Source organism: Podarcis liolepis, assembly GCF_965112155.1.
Source record: "Podarcis liolepis genome assembly, chromosome: 7".
NCBI classification, from domain to species: Eukaryota; Metazoa; Chordata; class Lepidosauria; order Squamata; family Lacertidae; genus Podarcis; species Podarcis liolepis.
In genome coordinates, this window is record NC_139561.1 from 93,087,931 (window position 1) to 93,115,542 (window position 27,612).

At 46.6% G+C, this 27,612-nt stretch overlaps 2 protein-coding genes and 1 long non-coding RNA gene across 5 annotated transcripts in view; 2 read left to right on the plus strand and 1 right to left on the minus strand.

Annotated features, from left to right (window-relative positions):
• Positions 1-27,612, plus strand: part of LOC310712949 — a 2,318,697-nt gene that overhangs the window by 1,957,581 nt on the left and 333,504 nt on the right. The window lies entirely within an intron of this gene.
• Positions 1,514-13,182, plus strand: LOC310712913 (ras-related protein ORAB-1-like). 3 transcript variants are annotated; one of them, XM_083516365.1, is made up of 7 exons: positions 1,514-2,010; positions 3,912-4,034; positions 4,358-4,430; positions 6,799-6,894; positions 8,232-8,327; positions 9,704-9,835; positions 10,518-13,182. In XM_083516365.1, the coding sequence occupies exons 2-7, from the start codon at positions 4,012-4,014 to the stop codon at positions 10,737-10,739; spliced, it is 642 nt and encodes a 213-aa protein (XP_083372491.1). In that variant the 5' UTR covers positions 1,514-2,010; positions 3,912-4,011; the 3' UTR covers positions 10,740-13,182. The 3 variants fall into 3 exon arrangements, with proteins under 3 accessions (XP_083372491.1, XP_083372492.1, XP_083372493.1); XM_083516366.1 differs by having other exon boundaries at positions 1,710-2,010; positions 3,915-4,034; XM_083516367.1 differs by lacking the exon at positions 1,514-2,010 and adding an exon at positions 3,065-3,274 and having other exon boundaries at positions 3,915-4,034.
• ADAD2 (adenosine deaminase domain containing 2) overlaps positions 16,132-27,612 on the minus strand; it is a 32,598-nt gene continuing 21,117 nt past the window's right edge. Inside the window, exons 12-18 of the mRNA XM_083512583.1 lie at positions 25,576-25,701; positions 23,219-23,369; positions 22,117-22,281; positions 20,898-21,112; positions 19,333-19,567; positions 18,297-18,429; positions 16,132-17,418 (exon numbers count right to left, since the gene is read on the minus strand). Of these exons, the coding sequence (XP_083368709.1) occupies positions 17,308-17,418; positions 18,297-18,429; positions 19,333-19,567; positions 20,898-21,112; positions 22,117-22,281; positions 23,219-23,369; positions 25,576-25,701 (1,136 nt within the window). The 3' untranslated portion in view covers positions 16,132-17,307. The remainder of the gene's footprint in view (positions 17,419-18,296; positions 18,430-19,332; positions 19,568-20,897; positions 21,113-22,116; positions 22,282-23,218; positions 23,370-25,575; positions 25,702-27,612) is intronic.

Sequence of the window (27,612 nt, forward strand, 5' to 3'; positions counted from 1 at the left end):
TTGGTCAAACTCATGCTGGTCGCTTCGAGAACACTGTCCCACCATCTTGTCCTCTGTTGTCCCCTTCTCCTTGTGCCCTCCATCTTTCCCAGCATCAGGGTCTTTTCTCTTCTCCTGAGGTGGCCAAAGTCTTGGAGCCTCAGCTTCAGGATCTGTCCTTCCAGTGAGCACTCAGGGCTGATTTCCTTCAGAATGGAGAGGTTGGATCTTCTTGCAGTCCATGGGACTCTCAAGAGTCTCCTCCAGCACCATAATTCAAAAGCGCCCATTCTTCAGCGATCAGCCTTCTTTATGGTCCAGCTCTCACTTCCATACATCACTACTGGGGAAACCATGGCTTGAACTATACGGACCTATGTCAGCAAGGTGATGTCTCTGCTTTTTAAGATGCTGTCTAGGTTTGTCACTGCCTTTCTCCCAAGAAGCAGGCGTCTCAGTCTGCTCGCTGCATTTATACACTTTCTCCTTTCCGGATCAGCATACTGATCTTAGGATCAGGCCCAGCTCAGGCATTGTAAAAAAAGGAACAAGACAATTGAGAAATATGCACAGACGTAGCTAGAGCCCCTTCTTCATATGCTTTGCTGAGCTACAGAAAAATAGGTGGTGTGGGGTTTTCTTTGGGGGGGGGGGCTTGCAGTTGAGAATCTTGTGCAGGGAGAAGGAAGGTATCCTGACAGACAGAAGAAGGGGTCTCATCAACCAAATGATACTAGGGGGCAGCATGTTAAAGATAACACAAACCTCTTTTATCTGGTACTAACTGTTGCCAGAGCAAATACTTTTATATGCAAAGAGCTCCACATGTCAGCTGCTGGTCAGGAGACGTGGGATGAGCAGCAACTACACAAAGTATTCATGGTATGCTCTGGTACAAATCATGCAAAAATTTGCTGGGGCATACATTTCCCCGAGAGAGTTCCTCGTGTCAGGCAAGAACTCAGATCTTTGTCTCATTAAGAGGCCAAAACATCTCCCCTCCCTGAACTGTTGCAGCCTTTCTGGAAAGCTGGGCACAGAATTATAAATTTTTGATGACACCATTAGCAGAGGTCCATCTTTTGTTCTCCGTTAGCAAATCTGCAGCCAAATCCAACTGGGGAGACAAAACTTGAGAAAGCCTGCATCCTCCAAGCAATGGCCCAACTGTCCTGCTGGCAAGAACCGCACCTCTCGCCCCAAAAGCACACTGATGTGTCCGTGTGTGCAGCACACACACACACACACGCCCAGCCTTTACGTCACTGTAACATTTGAGAAATACCTCAATACGAGATCGTACCTCTGTACTCCATGCTAATGAATGTGGGTGGTCTATCACTCCCTGTTTTTCTGTATGGAGTCATTAAATGCAGATCACAATCACTCATAAACATGCCTTGAAGCTCCACCCTGCGAGTGACCATGACAGAACGTTAAGCCCTATAAAGCCATATTCATGGCACGCCAGTATTTGCCCTGTATTTCCCATTTAAGCCCGCAGGCGCCCTGCCCCGCTACCCCCACCATTTCTCCTGCAGGGACCCCTCCTCCCTCTTTGCAGATCCAGCCCTCCCCCTGCAAGATTAAAGATACCAGCAGGCCAGTCCTCCCTGCATCATCAGATGATGTCATCTCCAACAGCTGGCCAATAGGGGAGCCCCCAGCTGGGAGCATCTCTGCTGCAAGACAGGAGGGCTGGGGAGGGAGCAAAAGCAGCTGCTGGGGGAAACTGGGGGGGCAGGGAGGGTCGGGTGGGGAGCTCCTTTGTTTCTCTTCCCTTTGAGGTGGCCATCCCGCTGCTCTGTAAATCCAACCTGGACTCTCCTCCTCGGGCGGCTGCCTTTGACATTGCAGGTCCTAAGATATCCACCTGCGGCAGGAGCTCATTCATCGCTCTCCAGCAGCGGATACTTCAGAGAAGGACTGGTCTCCCTCCAATTCTCTAAAAGGAGACCCTTTGCCTCTGCAGAGCACCTGGACTGCACCTGCTTCAGCTAGGAAAACACAGAAGCCAAGGCCGCAGGGAAGGTACATTTCCTCTCATCAACCTTCGTATCAGCATCATATTACCTTTATCCCAGGGCAGGGGGATAAATGAGGGTGGGGGTGGGGAGGGAACAAGGAGGGAACGGAAAGCCCTCTTTCTCAAGCAGGGTGGGTTTCCAGGAAGGAGAATGCAGAAGAAACTAGGAGACATTTTACTGCATAGCTACCAGCTTGCGAGGTATAAGCCAGCCAAAGGCTTCCAGCAGGCAGATTAAGGGAATGGAGTGTGTTTCTGTGAATGTGAATGGATATGCCAGCAATGTTGCTGGCCTTCTTTCAAGAGACGTCATTTTTTAATTAGATTTGGGACTCGTTTTTATTGTGGGGGGCAGGGAGGCAGTGTCAGAAATAAATCTTTTTGCAGATCCATGTCCAGCGGTGCCCAGTATGAATCGCAAACATCCGCTGAAACACTCCCCCAAGTTAACCAGGGGTGGGGGTGGGTGGGTGAGTGTTCCCAGTTTTTGACAAATCTGAACATCTCTGTCAGATTTATGTCCCCCCAAACTGAAAAATCCCGGCCTGCTTCGCATGTTTCTATCCTACCTCCCCTCTCCCCCCCCAAAAGGTTTTGCCCTTAAAAGATTGTGGAGTCTCAGCAAACTGTCAACTTGCCAGGATTTCTTTTCTTAGCTAAGGCAGAAGAATTAAGGCATCACCACCAATCCTACATTGTATTTCAGTAAACACTGGCTATTTGAATGGATGTAGAACAAGGAGTAACTCAGGTGAAACATGGAAGAGAAGTCGGTGTCTTAACAGTGAAAACGACACAGCACAGTAACAACTTTGTGCATATCTGAATCAAACTGGTCTGCTAGTTTTTGCTCTTCCTAGGGAGGGTTCCCTGGGAACTGTAGTTCTGTGACAGGGGGTGGGACGGCTAGGGAACTCTGCCTGTTATAGCAGCGGACTACCATTCCCATAATCCTTTGAGGGAAGCCATGACAGTTCACACTGTTATAAAACTATTATGGTTTGTTGTTGTACAGAGAGGCCCTTGGAGAGTAGCCATGTATTGTGGGGAGGACGTTTCTAGGCATGAGCCAGCGTCACCCGTCCCACACACAATGGGAATTGAAACAAGACCTAATTTGAACCAGGGCTGAATCTGGAAGAAGCGAAGAAGCTTCTGTGCAGACTGCCTTTCCCTCGCCTAGACATCTGGAAGACGCTGCACATCTGGAAGGAATTAAGAGGATGGGCTCATGGCGCTAATTGAGGAGTGGAACTGAGAAAGCCAAAGGCAGGTGAAAGCAGAGGCAGGTGAAGCCACACAGGACAGGGCACATTAACCAGGGGTCAGCAAACTTTTTCAAGGGCCGGTCCACTGTCCTTCAGACCTTGTGGGGGGCTGGACTATGGGGGGGGGGGAATGAACGAATTCCTATGCCCCACAAATAACCCAGAGATGCATTTTAAATAAAAGCACACATTCTACTCATATAAAAACACACTGATTTCCAGACCGTCCGTGGACCGGATTGAGAAGGCGATTTTGCCAGATCTGGCCCCCAGGCCTTAGTTTGCCTACCCATGACATTAACCAAAGGTAGAAGCAAGCATAACGTGGCACAGCGAACACATGCGTCAAATGCCAGAACATCAAATATATTGATGGTTTGACACCCAGCCAAAAAACAGGAAAACAGTGTACTTTGAATGGGAAAGACTACCTGCTACCTGTGACAAACATAATCAGAACCAAGAACTAAATTAGAAAAACACTAAAAAGGAAAAACACTTGACAATTTCGTCTGAGGCACCTTGCACACACAAATCCCAACTTCCTTCTCCAAACTCTTGGAATGCATTAAAAACAAAATGGAGAAGTGCAGTTTCAAAAATTCTCTGCACAACGAATCTTCTTGTTTATCACACAGCAGACACAAGTTGGGGAACTGCAACCTTCCACACCTGCTTTCTGAGTGCTCAAAGCAGCGGGACACACCTGGTTTTCTGCATGCCTGCCTGCCTGCCGACATGTCAACTATCAGTCCTGAATAGTGAGTATCTCGTGACTAAGGGAGAAGCCTTGTTGGTAAGAGGCTGTCTGCACGGTGAACAAGGGAGGTGGTGCCGGGTGAGAGGGCATTCTGAAATCATTCCCAATTGAGCACTGGGTTTTGGATGCTCAGCCAGGGAGGGAACGAAACCACCAATCAGAGGCATCACAGACACTGTGGATTAATTACTTCCTATTCATAATTAAAGCTTGCTCCTCTTCTCTTAAGAAGAAGGGGGGGGACCATGTACGTGATTCCCTTCAACACAAACCAATTTACAGTTGCTCACCAAAACGTCTTTCTCTTTCCTACCTTGTCAACAGTGACTACTTGTTTAAGCTACTGCTGATTGGCGATTCTGGAGTTGGGAAGTCATGCCTTCTGCTCCGTTTTGCGGTAAGGCTCTTTTGGAAGGGGTGTTCCGGCACCTTGGCTAGCTTATGCTCAGAATTATTATTATTATTATTATTACCCCGCCCTCCCCAGCCAAAACCAGGCTCAGAGCAGCTAACATCAAATGTATAACACATTAACATAAAATAATAATAATTATTATTTTATAAAACGGAAAAGGCAAGCAGGACTCTCAGCCACATTTTCAACATCAGGTCTTACCCCATGATATATAGAGGAAGATGCCTCCGAGCACGCACAAAGCATCTTAGAAATAAAGCTCCTTTTTTTGGCCAGTCAGACTATTGGGTCCTGTACTGTCTACTCTGGGCCTCAGCTAAGGGTCTTTCCTATCACCTGCTCCCAGGTGCTAGGCCTTATCCTAGCCTGAGTCCAGCGCCCAAACATCAGACGTCCACCTGGCCAATGCAAACCACAGAAGTCACAAGCTTTGCCACAGAACAAACTTACAAACAGCTCCAGACCCAGGGAAAGGGACACAAAAATGAAACACCAAGCTAATTTTGATGGTGGGGGGGGGGGATCTGCAACCCAGGCTGCCACCTGTTCTTCAACAGGGAGCTTGGCTTAACAGATATAGGCTCCAGGTGAGCCTTTTCTAAGGGTCAGAAAAAGGTTTCCTGGGTCACTTCCAGAAAGAAGCCTTATACTGTGTTCACAGGTCATAAAGGTCTCGTTTTTCCTTATACATTAGCTCCCATGCGCCCCCATTTTAGATAGCCAGTGCTATTTTTGTCCACATTAGTGAGTGGAGCTTAACAAGAATGGAGGTGTGCTGTGATTTGTTTTTTTAAAGAAATCCCTTCCCACCCTGAAATTCCAGACACAGATGGAGGGAAGTACTGGGCTGTGGGGGAGGGAGGTGAAGGGATTAATTGAAATTGTTTAAAAAAGGAAAAAAGGGGGGACACAAAATACTGTGCACGTTGAACACTGGTAGAGCAATCATTTGGGGATAAAGCATTTCATAATCCAATACCCAATACAGATTTATCTGCAGTCTCTTTGAGACATCAGCCATCTGCATGCATTGAGACAGAAAAACAATAAAGACTTACTTTTTCCAAGTTAAAAAAAAATAAAATTCCAGACTTTGAATTCCCCAGATTTTTCATTTTAGCGTTAGGATCACCATGAAGGTAGCCAAGGAAACTGAACCGGCAGTCAAGAGATATGGTGGTTCAAGTGTTGGACTAAGACCTGGAAAGTTAGGGTTCAAATCCCCACTCTGCCCTAAAACTCACTGGGTGACCTTGGGCCAGGCACTGCCTCTGAGCCTAACCTACCTCGCAGGGCTGTTGCAGGAATTCAACGAGGGCAGAAACGTTTGCCACCTTAAGTTCCATGGAGGAAAAGGTGGGATACATATGCAGTCAGTAACAGTGGGGTGGGTGTCAAGGCAAGTAGCTACCTTGCAAAGAGACAGACAACTGGCCCATCGACCTTCACTGACAGGCAGGGCTCCCCAAGATTTGAGACAGAGTTCCTTCTCAACTCTACCTGGAAACGCCCCCATGGAAAGAAGATGCTCTACCTCTTCAGTATCTTACGATTTCTTAACTTACAAACGATACCATACGATACGACGTCTTTATTGTCATTGTCCCATACAGAACAATGAAATTGAAAAATCTACATAAGACATTCAAAACCCCCTAAAAACTCTGAAACCCCATAATTAAATACAATCTACTCCCATAGAGACAACCTTACACTGTGTTTAGAACCAAAATTGCATTGGGATAGAAACTGTTTCTCAGGTTGCTAGTCCTAGTCTTTATAACCCCGTACCTTCTTCCAGAAGGCAGAAGCTGAAAGGGATCATTTCCGGGGTGGGCACTATCCTGCACTATCTCTGCAGCTTTCTTGTGGCACCTGGAAGTGTAGATTTGATCCAAGGTGGGAAGAGTGCACCCAATTATTCTCTCTGCAGTCTTTACAACCCTGGACAGCATTGTTTGTTCCCTGGCTGTGCAGCTCCCAAACCACACACACAGACCATAAGTTAATACACTCTCCACAGTACAGTGGTAAAATGCCACCAACAGGTCCTTGGAGAGATTGTTTTCCCGGAGGATTCTCAGAAAATATAACCTCTGCTGTGCTCTTATCATCAGGTCTTTGCTGTTTTCTCCCCAGGTTAGGTCATCTCTCAACTCCATTCCCAGAAATCGAAACACCAAGACCTGTTCCACACACTTCCCCTCAATAATAAGTGGTTGAATATTCAATTTACATTTCCTAAAGTCCACAATAATCTCTATTGCTCTATTGCTCCCACTCAGACACAGCAAATTATCTAAGCAGAATGCCACTACTCACATGCACACTTTCTTTTCCTCTTCTCTAGGATGACACCTACACAGATAGTTACATCAGTACCATCGGCGTGGACTTCAAAATCCGGACAATAGAGTTGGAGGGAAGGACCATTAAGCTGCAGATTGTAAGTATATCCACAGGGCTGTGGAAACAGGAGGCTGGAAACTGAGCTTCCTGGATTATCTCCCTCTGGTGCAAGTTGCAATGGCTGCATACTCCACCTGCAGCTGCTGGGTGACCTTGGGCCAGTCACACTTCTGTGAAGTCTCTCAGCCCCACTCACCTCACAGAGTGTTTGTTGTGGGGGAGGAAGGGAAAGGAGAATGTTAGCCGCTTTGAGACTCCTGAAGGGGAGTGAAAGGCGGGATATCAAATCCAAACTCTTCTTCTTCTTCTTCTTCTTCTTCTCCTCCTCCTTAAGAGCTCCTGTACCTTAAACAGCTGCACAGAATCTAGAATCACAGCAGGTGCAGCTTTTTCTTCTCCACCTTCTTCCACTCAGCCATTTGTAATTAAGGACCCCTTAAAAACACCTTGAATGGTTGGTGAAATGATAACCTTCCAGTGGAAGTTTTGACATTCTTTAACAGCAGCCTTAGGAGCTGCTTCAAATTCTAGATTTGCTGACAGGTCCAAGGGATGAATCCAAGGAGAACAGAGTGCTGAAATATACAGTATGTGCATTTATGTAAATGTTGTGGCAACTGAATATAAATGCATTAAAACAGACCTATGATAACTTCCCCTAGTATCTAGTTACAAGTAGGTAGCCGTGTTGGTCTGCTGTAGTCGAAACAAAATAAAAAATAAAAAAATTCTTCCAGTAGCACCTTAGAGACCAACTAAGTTTGTTATCTGAAGAAGTGTGCATGCACATGAAAGCTCATACCAATAACAAACTTAGCTGGTCTCTAAGGTGCTACTGGAAGGAATTTTTTGATTTTTTATTTTGTTTCCCCTAGTATATAATCACACACACATATATATTTGCAGGCAATTCACCTTGTATACAATGCAGTGGGAAACGAAGCCACTGTCCTGATTCAGACCTATATGAACAGAATCAAAATTTCTGTTAAGTTCCATTTTGGTTTCACTCATTTTCTCATACTCTCATTACATTCTCTTGTTGAGAGCCAGTGTGGTGTAGTGGTTAAGAGCGGTAGTCTCGTAATCTGGGGAACCGGGTTCACTCCTCCACATGCAGCTGCTGGGTGACCTTGGGCCAGTCACACTTCTTGAAGTCTCTCAGCCCCACTCACCTCACAGAGTGTTTGTTGTGGGGGAGGAAGGGAAAGGAGATTGTTAGCCGCTTTGAGACTCCTCAAAGGGGAGTGAAAGGCGGGATATCAAATCCAAACTCTTCTTCTTCTTCTTCTTCTTGAAAACCGAGTCACATTTCTAACACTGCCCACTAGAAGGCAGCACTGACCAGAACAAACACATCTCTTTGCCCCACAGTGGGATACTGCAGGGCAGGAGCGCTTCCGAACAATCACGTCCAGCTATTATCGAGGTGCGCATGGCATCATCATTGTATACGATGTGACAGACCAGGTAAGTGGGACAGAGAACAGCTTTTCATTCAAGAAAAGCAGAGGGGAGACACTAGACCTTAGGTAGGACATTCCCCTGAGGGCAACTGTGACCATCACAGCCCAGAATCATAGAATTGCAGAGTTGGAAGAGACCCAAGTCATCAAGCTCAGTCCCTTGCAATGCAAGGTATCTTATCCCTTGCAGGGATTGTCATTACGCCTTTCAACCGATGTCAGCGACTGGGCTCAATAACTGGTTCTGCCCCGACTGGGCTAGGCGACAGGAGCACTTTCAGAGACCTTCCAATCCTGGATAACAAGTCCCAGTGCACTGGACTCACAACTGTGCATTGTGAGCCCCAGACTCACGAAGAGTATAAATAACACGGAAGCTAGCTGCGAAGCATAACTCCTTTTATTTCTAATAGCTACTACAAACTAACGAACTACTGGCTTGCATGAGTGTTACAGCTCCCACCCAGCCATCTAGTCACTACACAGATAAGATTCTCCGCACACAGAGTCAGGCAGTCAGTCAAGAGCGGAAGAGTACAAGAGCACTTTCCGCCCCCTCCTTTCTCAAAACATCAGATCAGGAGATTCTAGCAATGGGAGGGGATGAAGATATCAACAGGGATGTCCCTGCAAGGGATAAGATACATGGCAGCAAGAAAAGCAGCTGCCTTGGCTGGCTACCTTGGGCCACCAGTAACAGAGGCCAAATGGCAGACCCCCACAAAAATTCACTACCACAAGATGCAGCAATGTCCACTCCACTAACTTAGATAGGTTTAAAAGCGGAGAGCTTTATGAAACATTCCGTAAACCTCCATGTTATGGCTCCTCTGTTCAGAGGCGAAATGACACTAAGCATCATTTGCTTGAAATCATCAGCGGAGGACAGTTATTGCCCAGTTTGTGGGCATCTGATTGGCCACTGTAAGGGAACAGGATGCTGGACTGATGAATTTTGGTCCAAACCAGCAGGGCTCTTCTTATTGCCACCAGAAAGTTCTCTTGCCAAGCCCCATGTAATGAATGAGGGTAGCATTGCAAATGCATCCATATAATTTAATAGCACACATTTTTAACTAACCCTCCTGCTCCATCTATCTCAGTGTTACTGTTGGGCAGTATAAGAGAGGCAGAGAATTAACTTTTGGAAAGCATCCCTATCTAATCACCTGGAAGGGATTCTTGCTCACCATAGGTGACTAGGCAAGCAGTTATTTAGAAGCTTGGTTGGTGAGAAGCAGCCAGGGACAGACAAATGAACAATATGGTTAGGGAAGAAGAGGAGTTTCAGCAAACATGAGGCCAGAGTAGCTCACTGCTGCTGCTACCCACATATGTAAACGAACCACTTCTCTGAACTTTGTCCCTGCCCCTTTCCAGGATTCCTTCAACAACATGCATCTCTGGCTGGAGGAGATCAACCGCTATGCCAGTGAGAACGTCAACAAATTGATTGTAGGAAACAAGAGCGACCTCACGAGCAAGAAAGCAGTGGATTACACTACAGCCAAGGTGCGTAAATAGGGGAATGGGAAGGGCATGCATCAAACCAGCTTTTACCCTTAAAGTGCTGAGAAAGCAATTTCACCTTCAGTGAAACGAGCTGCATTCGCACTCTTTCATTTTCATTCATTCTCTTTGACGTCTCCCCGACTCCTGAAGGAGCTTTTAGATTGTAAATTTCTTGATACAAGAATCTAAGCAATAAACATATTGCTTATGTTATTTCATAAACTGCAGTGGTGCTAGATCAAAATGCCAGCTTCTACCTTATGAAAAGCTGGGCAGCAGAGAGTCGCCTCCTGATAGTCTCCTCTTGCTCTCTTTCAGATCACCCCATACTATTCTATTTCTACTAATAATTTTATTATTTGTACCCTGCCCATTTGATTGGGCTGCTAATAGCTGTCAGGGCCGCAACATTTGTTTAACAAGTTTATTTAGATATTTAAAAAATGTACAAACAAAGCTTTCTGTAAAAACAGATTCCAGGGCGCTACAGAGAGAAATATAAAATTACAGAAATGCATTATACAGAATAACATTTATTTGTTATGGGAAACAGCAAAGCATCTCTTGTGACATGTTAAGAGATTCTTAGTTGCTTTTGCTGCAAAAGGCTTAGCACGGCTACCTGTCTGCAGATCATCGCTGAGTCTTCATTGCTGTTTTGTCTCGCCCTCCCTGCACGCAGGAATACGCAGACTCCCTTGGAGTGCCCTTCCTAGAGACCAGTGCGAAAAACGCCACCAACGTCGAACAGGCCTTCCTCACCATGGCGGCGGAGATCAAGAACCGGGTGAGCAGCGGCCCCACCCAGAACGACAGCCATAAGTCCAACCTCCACATCCAGAGCGGCCCCCTGAGGCAAGAAGGGCCTGGCCAGGGAGAAGATGGCGGAGGAGGCTGTTGCTAAGAGAGCAGCCACCCAACGAGCGAAGGAGTGGGAGGTTCGAGGAACGCACAAGGGGGAGGGAGCAGCGGTGAGCCTTGGGCCTGCAGAATGGCCAACGATGGCGACGGGACCCCCTTTTTCTTCACAGCATCCCAACGGACTTGGAATGCACAACGGAACGTCTCCTGACAAAACAGCCTTGGCCAATCTGTGTTTCCTTCATCCCGTTTCCCTGACTTTGGAGCTGTCCTATCTTTTCCTGTTTAGCAACCACCTCCTGACCTGCTGTACCAACACACACACACAGCCCAGTTTCTTTCTCTTAGCAAATCTCCTCCCAGCCCAATGGAACATGGGACCTACCAATTGTCTTGCTGCATAGAAAGAGGGAGTCGAGGGTATCAAGGGGGTGGAGAGACCCTTATACCAGATTCATTCGCCTAGAATTACCATCATTACCTGGTTCCGCTTCCACACACACCAAAATGGGTTTCGGAGCATGCAATCAAGATCCTTTGGCACTGTCTAACAGCCACCACCTCCCCCTAAAGCCTTTCCTATTTTTTAAAAAAATCAGTACTGTGTTGCTGAAGGCTGTTCAACTGACAGAAAGGGTAGATTTCCACTCTTCTCTCGGCCACCCCTTCCCGCTACCGTCTCCCCAAAACTCCTGCCTGCTAGCTCTGGGAGCATAACTGCATTACAAACTTACATTAGTCCATGGATCCTGGGGGTCATAGTTTGGTAAGGGTCAAGAGAAGTTTCTATTCCATAGAGTTCCCCACCAAAGAACTACAGACCCCAGAATTAAGGGGAGAAACTGGAATAACTCTTTAACCTAACGTAAGCGTGTGATGCAGCCATAAACACAGTACATCCACGCCCAACGTTTCATGGGTGAAAATACGGACACCGTTGCGCATGCGTAACATGCCTGTTCCGCCACTACAGATCACTGTCTTGGCTCTCCCCAAACCCAGCAACACACAGACATTGTTGAAGGTTTTCCTCCCCCAGTGCACCTTAAGGCTCATTCATTTATGTCCATGTAACTTAGATATCGGTGGGAAGGGCTGAAACTTGAGGAAATCCTAGTCTGCGCACATGTGCTAACTAGTTTAGAGAAGGGGAAAGGGCACTCCCCAAAGCCCAATCAGGGATGATGTTTCACCTTGGGCAGCTACTAGGAAACGGGGGCAGGCAACCCACCTGCCAGCGTATGGTGTGTGATTTGCAACCTCGTGGCGATGCAGCTGTGACCCCATGCCTGCAACAGGTCAGAAGTCCAGGGTAACAGGATTTAACATTTCCACTTGCCTTTTGGATGGTTTGCAGGCCTTATGGTGCTCCTAACACCGACAGCATCAAGAAATGGTAGCAATCAACTCTTGTTGGCAGAGCACAATGTCTAACTCCTTTTTCTCATCTGTTTTTTTCATTTTATTTTTTCACATTTTGCCCTCAAGGGTTGCAATGCTAATTTGCCCTTTCTTTAAGTAAGTAGGTTGGCAAGTTTTCTATTCGTCCAACATACACGTGTAGTATGTGTGTTGGTACCCTACTGATTTATCTGTCACTCTGGAAAATACTGGAAAACTGAAAGGTGTTAAGAGAGAGCAAGCCTCTAGCCCTCATGGATGTGAAATATACAAGGCTTCTCTGTGGAAAGCTCCAAAAGGCAGGGGCCCCAGGGCTTAGGGGAAGGGAGCTGTGGTCCTATCTGGTTCTCTGTTTCCCTTCTCCACATACCTATTTACCATGCAATCCTGATTTCAATACCCCTGCACTAATTTTGAGGCCATATTCCTCACCGCCACAGATGAACATCAACAGGAGGCAAGGACTTTCCCACTGTCAGTGGGAACTATTGAAATCAAACTGCCCAGCATATGAAACATCTGGTGGGACTGAGAAGAGGACCCTGAAGAACATCTGTCCCCATGAGCTCACTTTGCTGCTGTCGCCATATTTGGGGGGAGCACAGCCAGGAGTCACATGATACCACAGGCTCCTTCTTTTTAAGGGCAAAAGCATTTCCCTATAAATGTTTGTGTGTGTGTGTTGCTTTTTTTTTGCCTTTCTTTTTTAACCGTGAACTGCTTAGAGAACAAATATGGTTGAAAATATTTTGAAGTAAACTTCGCTTCTCTCCTTGCCCTGGGTCTCTCACGCAAAACGAAATTTCTCTTTTAACAGATTGGATTTGTCAGACGGACTAAATGCAGAACCAAGCAAAGGCTCGCAACGTTTATAACTCTGGCAGTTTATTTGGACGGCAGAATTCAGCATGAACTCCTCCAGAACTTGGTTGGGGGGCAGGGGTATAAAACGAGGGCAAGGGTTTTGTGTGTTTCTGGACTGCGTCACAACATCTTATGAAAACTGAAAACGTTGCTGGATGTAATTTGTCTGATTGAAAGCTTGACAGGGTGCAGATTAAAACAGAAAACAGCTCACTGATTAAGTGGAGTGATCCATCTGTACTCTCTTGGGACGCTGGGAAACAGAGGGCCTGATTTCTGGCCGCAGCCTCTGAGCTTAGCCCCAGTGAAGGTCACAGGTCTGCCAGCATAACAGATGAAGGACAAAAGTGCAGGGTTTCGGAGTTGATGTATTTGATGTTTTGAACTGTACACTGCCCTGGGAGTCTTGCGCTGAAAGGCAGCCTAGAAACAGATCAATGCTGGCAAGGTCCTTTGCCAAACCCACTGAGTGATAGCAGTGCAGGGGGAGGGGAATTCTCTACAGCCACACAGCCCCTTTTTCGGTGCTTCTTCTTCTTAATTTATGAATTATAAACTCATGAGCCTCAAGGTGATTTGTAAATATACCATTTTGACATTAAGCAGTATATAAATAAATGAACAAGTTGAAAGAGCTTTTTAAAAACACAACAGAAACACAAAAGGCTTCCACTGTTTCCAGTAAGTACAAAGAGCAGGTGTGAGTGCCTGTCAAACCTCAATGGGGATGCTGTTATGGCTGCCATTGTGACTCATGGCCATTGATAAATAAATGTGAGCAAGGGAAGAGAGAGGTCGGGGCATCTAAAAGCTCACCAGGCAATAGACAGAGATGTTTCAGGTATATACCTTTTCTTAAAAACAATCCCCAGTCTTTTAAATACTCTTTAGTGTATGATGGGATTTTAACTCATGCCTGGATTTCTTTTGATGTTGCCTTTTATCTGCTACGCTGTTTTATAATTTGCATTTTAAACCTTGCTATTGTTCACAGCTCCAGACATTTTTATTTTTAAAAAGATATTTGACATTAAATAAATCCACTGGAATTCCCCATGCAGCCTGCTAGAGGATATAAGAAGCAGCCAGTTCCTTTTGTTCCTTTTGACTATTTTGCACAAGACACAGACTTCCTCTGTTATCAAGGCCACATGCTCACCCCCCAGCACAACACAGCAAATGAGCAGAGAGCCAGGAAGAGCCAGGAAGACAAGAGCAGCTCTGAAGTTGGGTCAGAACAAAGGCCCATCTAATCCAGCAGTCTGTTCTCCCAGTGGCCAGCCAGGTGGCCCAATGGAAAGCCCATAAGCAGGACATTGGTTCTGCCAAAAGCTCACTACATAACCTTAGGCAAGTCAGTTTCCTCCTCAGCCCACGACATCCATCCTCAAATACTTCCATTTATTGGAATACTTCTATGCCGCCTTTTGGTCAAGCAGACCAGGCAAGTTATCTAACCATACAGTGGTACCTCTGGATGCGAACGGGATCCGTTCCGGAGCCCCATTCGCATCCAGAGTAGAACGCAACCTGCGTCTCCGGGTCACGATTCGCCGCTTCTGCGCATGATGTCATTTTGAGCCTCTGCACATGCGCAAGCGGCGAAACTCGGAAGTAACGCATTCTGTTACTTCCAGGTCACTCCAGATCACAACCTGAAAACGCTCCACCTGAAGTGACTTTAACCCGAGGTATGACTGTACAAGGAAGGGGAAAAGAAAACGCACACCAACTCCCAAACAGAACAGAACATCAAGCGCGCTCTCTCTCTCTCTCTCTCTCTCTCTCTCTCTCTCTCTCACACACACACACACACACACACTATATTCAGCATTCCAACTACCCAAGCTCAAAGTCTTGGGTAAAGAGCGTTGCCTTCACCACCCACTAGAAATCAGGCAGCAAAGAAGCCAGGTGCCCCCCTGGGAAATTCACCAGCAAAAGACGGCAGAGCCGATCCACCCGTCTTGATCCAATTGCACAGGCAGATTCATCTGGGAGGAGGTGGTCCTCAAGACATGGGGATAATAGTAAACTACTTGGCAAGGTTGTTGAAAGGATTGCTGCGACATGTGTTGGAAATATTTCGAAGACTCTAATGCAAGGGGTGGCCTAACTTAGGCCACCAGCAAATGTCCTGTCCCTCCACCCCAACTCCACCAGTTTTGACCCTGGGGACAAAAAGAAAAATGATAATAAAGTACAGTGGTGCCTCGCAAGACGAAAAGAATCCGTTCCGCGAGTCTCTTCGTCTTGCGGTTTTTTCGTCTTGCGAAGCAAGCCCATTAGCGGATTAGCGGATTAGCGCTATTAGCGGCCTTAGCGGATCAGCTGATAAGCGGCTTAGTGGCTTAGCGGATCAGCTGTTAAGCAGCTTAGCGGATCAGCTGATAAGCGGCTTAGCGGATCAGCTGTTAAGCGGCTTAGCGGCTTAGGATCAGCTGATAAGCGGCTTAGCGGCTTGGGGAAAAGGGGGGGGGGAAAAAACCCCGCAGGAACTCGCAAGACATTTTCGTCTTGCGAAGCACCTCCAAAACGGAAGACCCTTTCGTCTAGCGGGTTTTCCGTCTTGCGAGGCATTCGTCTTGCAGGGCACCACTGTAGAGTGTGCTCCGATGGAGAGAGCTCAAGTTGCCCTGATAAGCAGAGATGGAGCAATAGCACCCCCTCCTCAGCTGATCTCCACATAGCAGGGGGGAGGGGTAGAAGGGGCGTGGGGGGGGGCTGTGTGCAAGGATGCAACAGCCTGTGTCCAAGAGTGTGGATCGGCCACATCCACTGCTGGCATGCAGCTCCCAGGGGACTGGCAAAGGATGGATGTGGACCTCATCCTCAGGCCAAAAACATTAGCCACCATCTGCTCTAAAGCACCATATAAATGTGCTTGTTGTTGTTACTACTGCTGCTTATTTCTCGCTTGTGAGATCACAAACTGCTGAGCCCCTGAAGCTCCAAATCATCATCTTATTATTTGTATACCATTTTTCCACAATGGTGCCCAAACCAGCGCATCAGTGTCTGAAATAAGGGCACCAGGACATCTCATTTAGATCAAGGCTTTCAGAGTTTGTACGGAAAGCCTGGCAATGCAGTTACCAAGACACGCTAGGTACTATTTTAGAGTAAAGTTCACAGCTTTGCCTCGATTTGTACAAGCAGCCACACACAAATTCTAAGGTTCGCAATTCTTTACTTCAGTAGTAATATCGGCAAAGACTGTTCTGCAAAATTAGCAGCCAAAACAAGTGCATTTCCAAACAAACACAAAACGGCCAGCTCTCAAACCCCTTGTCATAAAAGACATCCACTTAAGTACAACCTGAATGTGTGACAATTTCTCATTCATTTCCACCATGAAACAGAACCATAGTGTGAAAATTTGTGGAGAGGAGCTGATAGAAACCAAACGGTGGTTTAAGTGAAAAATTGGCCTAGGATGTTCAACTGGATCCTGCCATTAACTGTTAAAGTTTCAATTGCAAATAGCAAAATAAATAAATAAAAATCCCCAAAGCTAAGCCTTCAAATCCACAGTAATGAAATCTGAAGACGTTTGCTTACGTGTTCCCTGAGATTAGTGTGTGCATATTTAAAGATCAAGGAAATGTGCAGTCTTTATAAAGGTACAGAGAAGTTTGTCACACAGCCTCCTTCTCACATGGTTGTCCAACTCGTGCGTATTTCACACGTTACCCTGACCTTCCCGCAACACACTGAATTAAACAGAAACTGAATTAAAATGTAACAATAAACTATGGTTTAATAGCCCATTGTATATTATTCCAGGAATAAACTGCAGAGGGAGGCTGCACACTGCCCGCTCTCTTCCTCCAGCAGGGTTGAGAGATCAGAAGCTTCCACTTCATTTTTTGATTAACCATACGTGCAAATCCTAAACCGAGGTTAATCTTAACTATGGTCTGTGCTGAAACAAGCCTGTTTCATTACCCATCCCAGGAGAGGCAGGGGAGCGGGAGACCTCAGGGCTTTCTGTGCCTCATTCCCAAAGCAATCACCATAGTTTGTGGCTGTGTCTGGACACAGCCCCAAAGCAGGTACAAAGAAAAAGTAGAACTCTAAGTAAATGTCAAGTCAGAACTTTCAGCCTCAGTTACACACCCGACTTTCCTATTCCATCATAGGAAAGGACCGCTGTGAAAACGGCATCACGGCAAAACGATGTATTTAAACATTTATAGCCCCATTCACCCCAAAAGTACAGCAACATTTAGAGCTCTCCATTTGCTAGGTGAAGATTTACCAGCCTTGCGCACACCCACCCATGCATCCACCTTAAGGCTGAAATGTCTCCAGTATGCAGGCAGTAGCGTAGCCGGCAGGGCAGTCTAACTGGAGAAGATGTCCACCAACTGCTTTTGGGGCCACTTGCCAAAGTCTTGCGAGCTCAGCTGGGCATACACCTGGCGCTTGGCTGTCTGATAGACCTCGGCTTTGACCTAGTTGAGGGAAAGAAAGGAGGAGTCTAGAAGGGATGTTCGGGAGAAAGATTTGAGAGCCCACCAACACCCACCTTGAAATTCTCCTTATTTACTTATTTTCTTTATCATCTTTTTTCTCGTTATTAAATTGATATACTGCCCTTCATCCGAAGATCCCTGGGCAATTCATTCACAACATAAAATAGAAAATGAGAATACAAAATACTTAATGAAACAAATACAACCTTCCTGAGGAGAGCATTCCATGAACAGGGAGCCACTGCATAAAAGGCCCCCTCTTGTGTTGCCACCCTCTGGTCTTCTCACTGAGACACATGGAGAAGGGCCTCAGGTGGCTGGGCTCACCCAGTCAGATGGGCGGCATATAAATATATTCTTATTATTACAGAGCCTGGGTCAGTTCATATGAGGAGAGGCGGTGCTTGAGGTACTGTAATGAAGTCTTGAGCTGTTTAGGGCTTCATAAGTCAAAACCATCACTTTGAATTGGGCCCAGAAACTAATTGACAGACACTGCAGTCGGGCCAGGATTGGCCTTATATGCTCAAACTGTCTTCTGTGAGCAGCATGCACCAGCTGAAGTTTCAGAGGCAGCCCTATGTATAACTTGTTGCAGCAATCTAACCTAGTTACCAGAGCACAGACAACAAAAGTTAGACTATCCCTGTCTAGATAGGTGCGCGGCTGGGCCACCAGCCGAAGCTGATGAAAAGGACTTTGCACCTGAGACTCAAGCAACTTCAGTGGACCCAGAAGTACCCTCAAGCTACGTACCTGCTTCTTCAGAGGATGTGTAACCCCATCAAGAACAGACCACCTCAATGAAAGGAAAACAAGGGAACCCAAACCCATCACACACAACTGAAAAGACTCACCTTGGCTTCATAATATGTGGGCAGCAGCATCAAGTCTTCTCTCTTCATCTCCTGAGCCACCTTCCTGAAGGATTTCAGCATGGCAGCCTTGCAGAGCCGACTTGGGCGGTACTGGTCAAATGGATTTGCCATGCTGGCAGAGGCAAGAGCGATCCATCAACGAGGGGCTTTACATGAATCAACAGCAACACCTCACAACGAAGCAGGACCTCAACAAAAGCCAGTGTGTCCCAGCACACAATTCAACCACAATACCAAGAAAGGACATGAGTGAGAATGATCAGGTTCTGACTCAAGAATCCAAATTCGAGAAAATGTGTGGAATTAACAGAATCTGAATTCAGCAATTACCACTATGCCTTCCTTTCTAACATGACCCGTGCAAACACACACACACACACACACACACACACACACACATTCTTCCTACATGCGATGTGATTATTTGCAGGAGGAGTAAGTCCTCGTTTTAAGAAAAAACAAACTATAGTGTTCCACTGACATGCAGCCATTTTTAGCCTATCAATAGTGACAACGCAGCCTTTAGTATTGGATTTGAATTTCTTTATGGTTTTATTGCCAATGTTTAGAGCTTAGAGGTAGGGAAGACTGCACTGGACTCCCAACAGCTGGAGGTCCTTTTCTTTCTCAGCCACCTGCCTCCCAAAACACAGGCCTGAAGCAAAACTTGGCATCAAACAGTAGCTAACCCTCAGCTGTTTCCCATTTCAACCACCTGTAAAGCAGTGAATTTTCAGATACCCAAACACATAGAGACATTGTCGGTCTTTACTTTTGACTGGCTGCCCCTGCTCCTGAACAACCCAAATGACTTATTAGAACAAGGGGTGCCTGCATAAAGAGCATCATTTACAGAAGCAGAGAAGCCACCGAATTCTGCTTGTCAAGTTTGTATCCTTTTATTAGTAGTAAAACCACAACTGATTCCTAACACACACACACACACACACACACACTCTCTCTCTCATCGGCCTACCCCATTCCCACACCCAAGCCCCCAGTGCCCCAAACTCACTCCTGTACTGCCTTCCCAACAGCTGCGTTCACTAGTTCCAGCATCTCGTCTCCCCCACACCAGTTGAAGCTCAAGGAGCGAAACTCTGCTGGCGTGTCAAGGGAAGCAGCACAGGGACCCTTAAAAAGGTATATCTGTCTGTGGTTAAATGGCTTTGGCAAGCTATCCGAGGCTGCCAGGTTCAATCGCTCATTGATGACCTTATGGAGGGTGTCGTGGTCTTGGTAAGGATCAGCTGAAATGTGAAATTAGGAGAGAGAGCAAGTTACTTGCGAGGAGAAGGTAGCAAATTCCAAGGCTGATGTTGTCTAAGGGAGCTTAGTGCACAGCCAGCCCCACATCTGCACCCCACTAGAGGACTCTAGGGGCTGCCAACCCTGCCCAGGACAACTGAGGACTGATGTGATTTAAGCTGCAGTCAGAGAGAGGGGCAAGGCAGTAAATGGCTCAGCTGCCATTTAAGGAGCCCCGCCCTGCCCCTGCACTTCCTGTGCCATGGGGTATTACTATGACTATTTCATTTATTAAATCTGAATGCCACCCTTCATCTATAGATCTCAGAGCAGTTTACAACACAGAGTTACAATATAAAAGCAAAAAATACAGAATTAAAATAACGAAAACAAACCAATAATCCGCCCCTCCTACAACACATTTAAAAGAGCATCCAATGTCAATCAGCCAAAGGCCTGGTTGTAGAGGAACATTTTCAACTGACGTCTAAAAGGGTGTAATGAAGGCACCAGATTAATCTCCTTGGGGAGAGGATTCCACAAATGGGAGCCACTGCAGAAAAGGCCCTGTTCTTGTGTTGCCACCCTCTTGACCTCTTGTGGAGGAGGCACATGAAGAAGGGCCTCAGAGGATGATCTCCGGGTCCAGGTTGGTTCATATGGAGAGAGGTGGTACCCCTGAAGGGAGTGTGTCCCCCCCCAATTCTTTTAATTTTTTTTTTCAATCCCCAGAGAGTTGGCTTTGGGTGCATCCCCTGCAAGAGGGTCCCCTCAGAGGCTCCTTAGGACCCTGTGTATTAGCATGCTGATAAAGTTCAAAATAGGGACGTGGGTGGCGCTGTGGTCTAAACCACTGAGCCTCTTGGGCTTGCCGATCAGAAGGTCGGCGGTTTGAATCCCCATGACGGGGTGAGCTCCCGTTGCTCGGTCCCAGCTCCTGCCCACCTAGCAGTTTGAAAGCCTGTCAAAGGTAAATGGCGTTTCCGTGCGCTGCTCTGCTTTCACCAGAAGCAGCTTAGTCATGCTGGCCACATGACCCAGAAAAACTATCTGCAGAGCTGACAAAAGCCGGCTCCCTCTGCCTATAAAGCAAGATGAGCGCTACAACCCCAGAGTCGTTTGCAACTGGACTTAACTGTCAGGGGTCCTTTACCTTTTTAAAATAAAAAAAAACCTAAAAGGATTTTTGTTCATTTAGTGCCCCAAGGCAAGGAAAGCCCAGTGTCCTGGGATGTACAAGCATGGAATGGAAACATTTCTGCAGTTTGGATGCTGCCAATACAGTTCATGGGCTCTTTATGCGAGTTCTGCAGTAACAAAAACATGCGTCACCTAGGACAATGCTGGTGATGTACACCGGGTGGATGATGTGGCTGAGAAGGGCCCCCTGCACTCCCAAGGCACTCCAGCGGGTCAGCTTGTCGCTGCTGGAGACACAGTAGACGTAGGCAGACAGCGCGCTGGGGCGGCAGTAGGAGATGGGCCGGAGGACCCCTTTAACGCTGATGTGGAGCCCAATGGATGGATTCGGCTGTGGAGACACAATCCTGCAGGCCACAGGAGGGGAAGGGGAAATTCAATCAACTCAGAGAGGGAAGTATGGGGAGGATTCAGGTACAGGAATTGGGAGTGGAAGATCCCAGGGGGTGGTCTGAAGAAACAGAATGATGCCACTGCGCTGACACTAAGCAGGTCTGCACCCTGCCAGCAACTGGATACAGAGACCGCCAGGGAACCCTGCATGTCACCTGGAAAGCTACGAAGGAAATAAGGCAGAATATAATAAATTAAAAGTATTATTCTTTTGTTGTTAATGCCAAAAGCAGCCTCTTGGATTGGAGGAAATGCAAAGATAGACAAAACTTCGCCTGATGCAAGCTTGGCTGCTGAGCAGCTATTTTGTCAATTGTCAAAAAACCATAGAAAGGGAGGATAAATAGCTTTTACAGGTTTTGGGGGCTTGCTTCAAAAACCTGTCCGACCAAACACAAGAGTGGGCCAGAAGTAATTAGTGTGCACCTTACAAATTGTGAATGCCTCACTCAAAGCGCTTGCAGTTCTCCTACAATCTATCCTCTTCCTGCAGCCTGAGTGGGGATCAAAAGCATTCTCCCGGGTTTCTTCGCTTTCTCCCAAATGGCCCTTTGGGTCAGGAGGCCAGAGGGCAAGGAGGCCAACTGCTAAGTGGAGCCATAATGAACAACAGGCAGAACCAGCTCCTTCTAGTTCCATCCCCCTCCCTTCCACCTCCTGCAAGGGCAATGCTAAGGCAAAAGGAGAAAGCTAAAAGGAAGTGCCAGTCCCCAGAACGGTTACAAGTAAGAAGGCAGGTGTGGCGGGGGCTGGCTGAGGGCAGGTGGAGGTTGGCAGGATAGTGCCTCATTTGCCCTAAGGGACCAGCCGCCACTTGCCACCGAGATCCCCACCACAAAGACAAAACAGCCCATCTGACCTGCATGATCTCTCTCTCCTCTCGCCTGCTACCTCTCACTTCCACACACTGAGACCTTTCTGCTCTGTATCCTGCTCTGAGCCACAGGCAAACACTCACCGGGTGTTCTCTGAAGCTCCTTTGGGCCTCCGACTCAGGTAGAGATGCAGAAAGTAATTTGGTTTCAGAGTCAGGTGCACCCCGTCCTCTGCCAGGCGGAAGATGCACTTCTCAAGGGCGGTGGGGTCTTGGCAGCAGAACATCAGTAGCTGCTTGTATAAGTACCTGGGAATACCAAATATTGTAGCTTGTAAAGGCTGTTGTGTCTTTGGGCCTTCAATCAGACTGCAGGGCAACCTCCTGCCACCCATCTCCAGATACTCCCTTCTCTTCTGTTTCTTCTTCTTCCCACCCCCTTCCATGTATATCAATATAAGAGATTGTAGTTTGCCTACTTTACCCTCTGTAATCATTGTTTCACATATCAGTTGATTGTTAAAAGTTTGTTTTGATTATTAAAAAAACTAAAACCATAAAATTCCAGATTTTGAAAGAGAGCTATGTTTCGGTTTGCACACTGGATAGTGAACTGTGAATTCAGCAGCTTCTCATTAAAGTGCAAACAAAAATTGATTTTCTCCCCAATCCATGTAACTGAGACATGTGTCTTTGAAACACGACACCAACCAAAGTAACTGGGCAATGCCTAAAGAAACCCCATTGCTCCTCAGTCTTGTTGCCAAACTCCTCTGCTCCTCTGTTTGAAGAACTCCCTTTCTCAGTGTGGGGGCTATAGCTAGCTACCAACTCCAGTCATGGGCTTTCTAGTGATAAGAGGGTTCGTCTCTAGAACATGCAAGGCAGCGTTGGAGAAGAATACCTCTGAGCAGATACCAAGTGAGTTTCCCTGATCATTAGGTTATCCCAACCAGTCCCCAACATCTGGGATTAGAAATAAGAACCTCTTGTGATTTCCAGGCAAAATTGTTGTTGTTGTTTAGTCGTTAAGTCGTGTCCGACTCTTCGTGACCCCCTGGACCAGAGCACGCCAGGCACTTCTGTCTTCCACTGCCTCCCGCAGTTTGGTCAGAAGGCAAAATTGATTCACTTGTAAAATCTCATCCTGCCTTCAACCTGCTGCTTCCCTCCTAAATTGCTCTTCTTTAACCTGGCCAATAAAACCAGCGCTGCACATCAGCGCTGGGAAGAAGGGGTGCCTTACCTCAGAAGCGCTCTGCGGGCAACCACTAGCCCATGCATATCATGGATTCTCCTGCCTTTGAACTCCATCCAGCCCTCGTAGCAAACATCTCCCGTTCCCAGGGCAACCAGCTCATAGGTCTCCTTGTAGGCGCTCGGGCTGTTGGCAGCCTCTGAAGGGACAGGAAAGGAAGTGTCAAAATGTTAATGGCGACTTCAAAGGCTGGCTCAAAACAGGGAGGGAACAACCATTCAGGAACAGCCCCTTGCCTAGCAAACATTTGGGCCAAATTAAACCTTATGCTGACTGCTCTGGGGAACAGGCCAAAACTAGCCAAAACTGCGGCAACCTATTGCTTACAGCTGGTATAGGACCCCAACTAGATGGAGTTTCCATCCCTCCCACCTTTAGAACTACCGTATTTTTCGCTCTATAAGACGCACCAGACCACAAGGCGCACCTAGTTTTTGGAGGAGGAAAACAAGAAAAAAATATTCTGAATCTCAGAAGCCAGAACAGCAAGAGGGATCACTACGCAGTGAAAGCAGCAATCCCTCTTGCTGTTCTGGCTTCTGGGATAGCTGCGCAGCCTGCATTCGCTCCATAAGATGCACACACATTTCCCCTTACTTTTTAGGAGGGAAAAAGTGAGTCTTATAGAGCAAATAATACGGTACTTTGCATTTCCTTCCTCTGAAGAAGGTAAGAAGAACTCTGATGGATCAGAGCAAGGATCCATCCAGACCAGTGGCTCCCAAAGTGCGCTGTGCCGGTGGGATTACCCAGGAGGGCACTAAGAGGCAAGGGGCAAAGGGGGGCATTGAAAGCACAAATGGTTATCAGTCTTTGTTGTTGTTTTTTAATATGCTTTACTGGTTGAAAACTTTGTAACAGAAATGTACAATAGATCTTATAGGCAAAACGAGAAATAAAAAATAAACCATTATTCATACTTGCTTTGTGTATAGTATACATTTCTGATTCAATTTTACAAGGCTTATCTTCCCCTTGCGTTCCCAAATTAAATTCCTTAAATACGTGCTTAGACTTTACTTTCTCCATGTTATTTCACTTACTATCAATTTTATTTTATAAAATTATCCTAATTGCACATCGAAGATTATCATTCTTTGAAAAACTGGTATCAATGGATCAAGCTCATCTATTTTGTTAACTAATTAAACTAAATAGTTTTAACTCGATTTTGAATAAATATGCAATTAATTGTTACTGTTTTGAAATTTATTGTGTTATTATATTCCCCAGTGGGTCTTGCAAACTGCTATTCTGAATAATATTTTTAATATGGTAAAGGTAAAGGACTCCTGGATGGTTAAGTCCAGTCAAAGGCGACTATGGAGTGCAGCGCTCATCTCGCTTTTCAGGTCAAGCTGTCTGTTTGTCCACAGACAGCTTTCCAGGTCATGTGGCCAGCAGGACTAAACCGTTTCTGGTGCAACGGGACACTGTCACAAGTCCCAGAGCACATGGAAACGCCGTTTACCTCCCTGCCGCAGCAGTACCTATTTATCTACTTGCACTGGCGTGCTTTTGAACTGCTAGGTTGGCAGGAGCAGGGACTGAGCATCGGGAGCTCACCCCATTGTGGGGATTTGAACCGCCAACCTTCTGATCAGCAAACCCAAGAGGCTCAGTGGTTTAGACCACAGCGCTACCCGTGTCCCTAAGGACCCCTGGACTGTTAAGTCCAGTCAAAGGCAACTATGGGGTTGTGGCGCTCATCTCGCTTTCAGGCCGAGGGAGCCGGCGTTTGTCCGCATACAGCTTGTGTCATGTGGCCAGCAGGACTAAGCTCTGATGATGATGATGATGATGATGATGATGATGACAATAATAATAATAATAATAATAATAATAATAATAATTTATTATTTATACCCCGCCCATCTGGCTGAGTTGCCCCAGCCATTCTGGGCGGCTACCAATCGAGCCCGGCTTCAGCTGGGGAGGGTGGGATATAAATAAAATTTTATTTTTATTATTTTTATTAAACTGCTTCTGGCGCAACAGAACACCGTGGCAGAAACCAGAGCACACAGAAACACCGTTTACCTTCCTGTCGCAGCGGGAAGAGGCACTGGAGATACATTATGAAACCAGAGGAACAGTGGACCAAAAAGGTTTGGGAATTCCTGCTCCAGACCAGCATCTCATTTCCCATAGTGGCCAACCGGTTGTCTCCAGAAAGAAATCCAGCAAGCCATGAAGTTGTTGCTCCTCAGCAGCTGACACTCAGCGGTACTCTGCCTTTCATCCTTGAGAGTCAGTATAGCCATCATGCCTAAAGTCCAGGTAGGATTCCACCCCCACAAAAAAAACAGCAGCACCCCAAAGACGACAGGGCGCCAGTGGCTCACCTCTCTCCAGTATGAACGCTGCCACACTGCTCATGCAGCCTTGGTAGCGCACGTCTTCTCCGATAAGCATTTCACAAATATCACTGGTAATAGCGGCACAGCGTTGTGTGTGGGAAACTTCGATTTCTGGCGGAGAGAAAGGGGGCAGGTTGTTTTCCTTGGAGTAACTGTTTGGCCACCTCTGCTTATTCTGCAAACGTGACGAGATCTAATGTCATGTGGGGCTCTGCCCCAGTACCATTTTTCAAATGCGAGAGACCTCATGGAAAGAGAGTGGACACTTGCTGACTGTTCCCTCCTCACAGGGCTGGAGACAGACGGCAGTTTTAAGCATGGGCAGGCAAACTAAGGCCCGGGGGCCGGATCCGGCCCAATTGCCTTCTAAATCTGGCCTGTGGACGGTCCGGGAATCAGTGTGTTTTTACATGAGTAGAATGTGTGGTTTTTATTTAAAATGCATCTCTGAGTTATTTGCAGGGCATAGGAATTCATTCTTTTTTATCTTTTCAAAATATAGTCTGGCCCCCCACAAGGTCTGAAGGACAGTTGACCGGGGCCCCTGCTGAAAAAGTTTGCTGACCCCTGGTTTTAAGGGTTGAATGTGGGAAGAAAGAAGCATTTGCTTTCGTGTCACCGCTGTTTCTGCTCTAAAAGGTTTTGAAAGTCTTCAAAACACTACAAAAACCTGCAGTAATAGCGGGATGGACGCATACATGTCGCAGGCAGCAATGCTACTCTCATGATCACCTTCACTTGTAATGTTATTGTGAAGATGATGGGTCTAGGAGTATCTTTGGGGGGTTTTAAATTAATGCAGAGATACTGCGGAGAACCTCTTTGTATTTACTCCTATGCAAGCCTTAGTCAGGTAAACAACACTCTTGCACAAGGTATCAGTACAAAAGATTTGTAAAAAAAAACCCAGCAAATGGAAATGAGTATTGCCCCCCGCCACGAGCCTCCATTTTGCCCACTGTGTCACAAGATATCTAAGGCAGGAAACATTTCCTCTTGCGCAGTTCCTGGTTTGTTTGTTTTTCAAGGGGCATGCACACAAGTCCACAACAGGAAGTGGAAGGTGGGAAAAGAGCGATTGAGGGAAGGGACCAAAAAAACCCCCAAACCTCCAGAAAAGGGCTTTTGCCTGGCTGGAATGTTTCCTTTGAATTGCAATAATATCTCTTGCTAGCCTAAGATGGAGAGGCAGGCATGTCCTGTACAGTGGTACCTTGGTTCTCAAACTTAATCCATTCCGCAAGTCCATTCCAAAACCAAAGCATTCCAAAACCAAGGCACACTTTCCCATAGAAAGTAGTGCAAAATGGATCAATCCATTCCAGACTTTTAAAAACAACCCCTAAAACAGCAATTTAACATGAATTTTACTGTCTAACGAGACCATTGATCCATAAAATAAAAGCAATAAACAATGTACTGCAGACACTCAATCAATCAATCAATCAGTAGCTGAACCGGGTTCCACACAGTCACAAAAACAAAAAAGAAGAGCCGCAAAAACACAAAATGAATAGCAAAAACAGACAGACCTCAGCGTAACACTCAAAATGGAAGTGTGGCACTCAAATCTGCAGGGTAACACTCAAAGCGGAGCACGTTTGGTTTCCGAAAAAAGTCCGCAAACCAGAACACTTACTTCCGGGTTTGCAGTGTTTGGGTTCCAAGTTGTTTGAGTACCAAGGCGTTTGAGAACCAAGGTACCACTGTCTGTGTAGAAACCTCTAGTTTTTGAGTGGCTGGGATGTAGCAAGAGTCACATCCACTGACCCACCTGCTTTTGCCTCTGGCCCTGGCCAACACCAGGATGAGGCCCCCCAAAAGGTTGGAATGCAAGCCTCAGGCTGAAAAAAGTTCCCCTTCCCTTGGCAGTGTTTGCCAGGGGCTCTCAAAGATCTCTGGAAGGGGTCTTTCCCAGCCCTATAGTTGCCCTTGTGCGGAACCCTGTACCAAGTGTAGGTAAGGCAAAAGGCCACAGGCAGTTTGTCACTTGCATCTTAAAAAGCAGGAAGACTATTAAAA

Coding starts and splice junctions, on each gene's coding strand:
- LOC310712913 (XM_083516365.1), top strand. CDS start 4,012: ATGTCAACTATCAGTCCTGAATA. Junction 4,035..4,357: donor TCAACTATCAGTCCTGAATA/GTGAGTATCTCG, acceptor CCTTGTCAACAG/TGACTACTTGTTTAAGCTAC. Junction 8,328..9,703: donor TATACGATGTGACAGACCAG/GTAAGTGGGACA, acceptor GCCCCTTTCCAG/GATTCCTTCAACAACATGCA.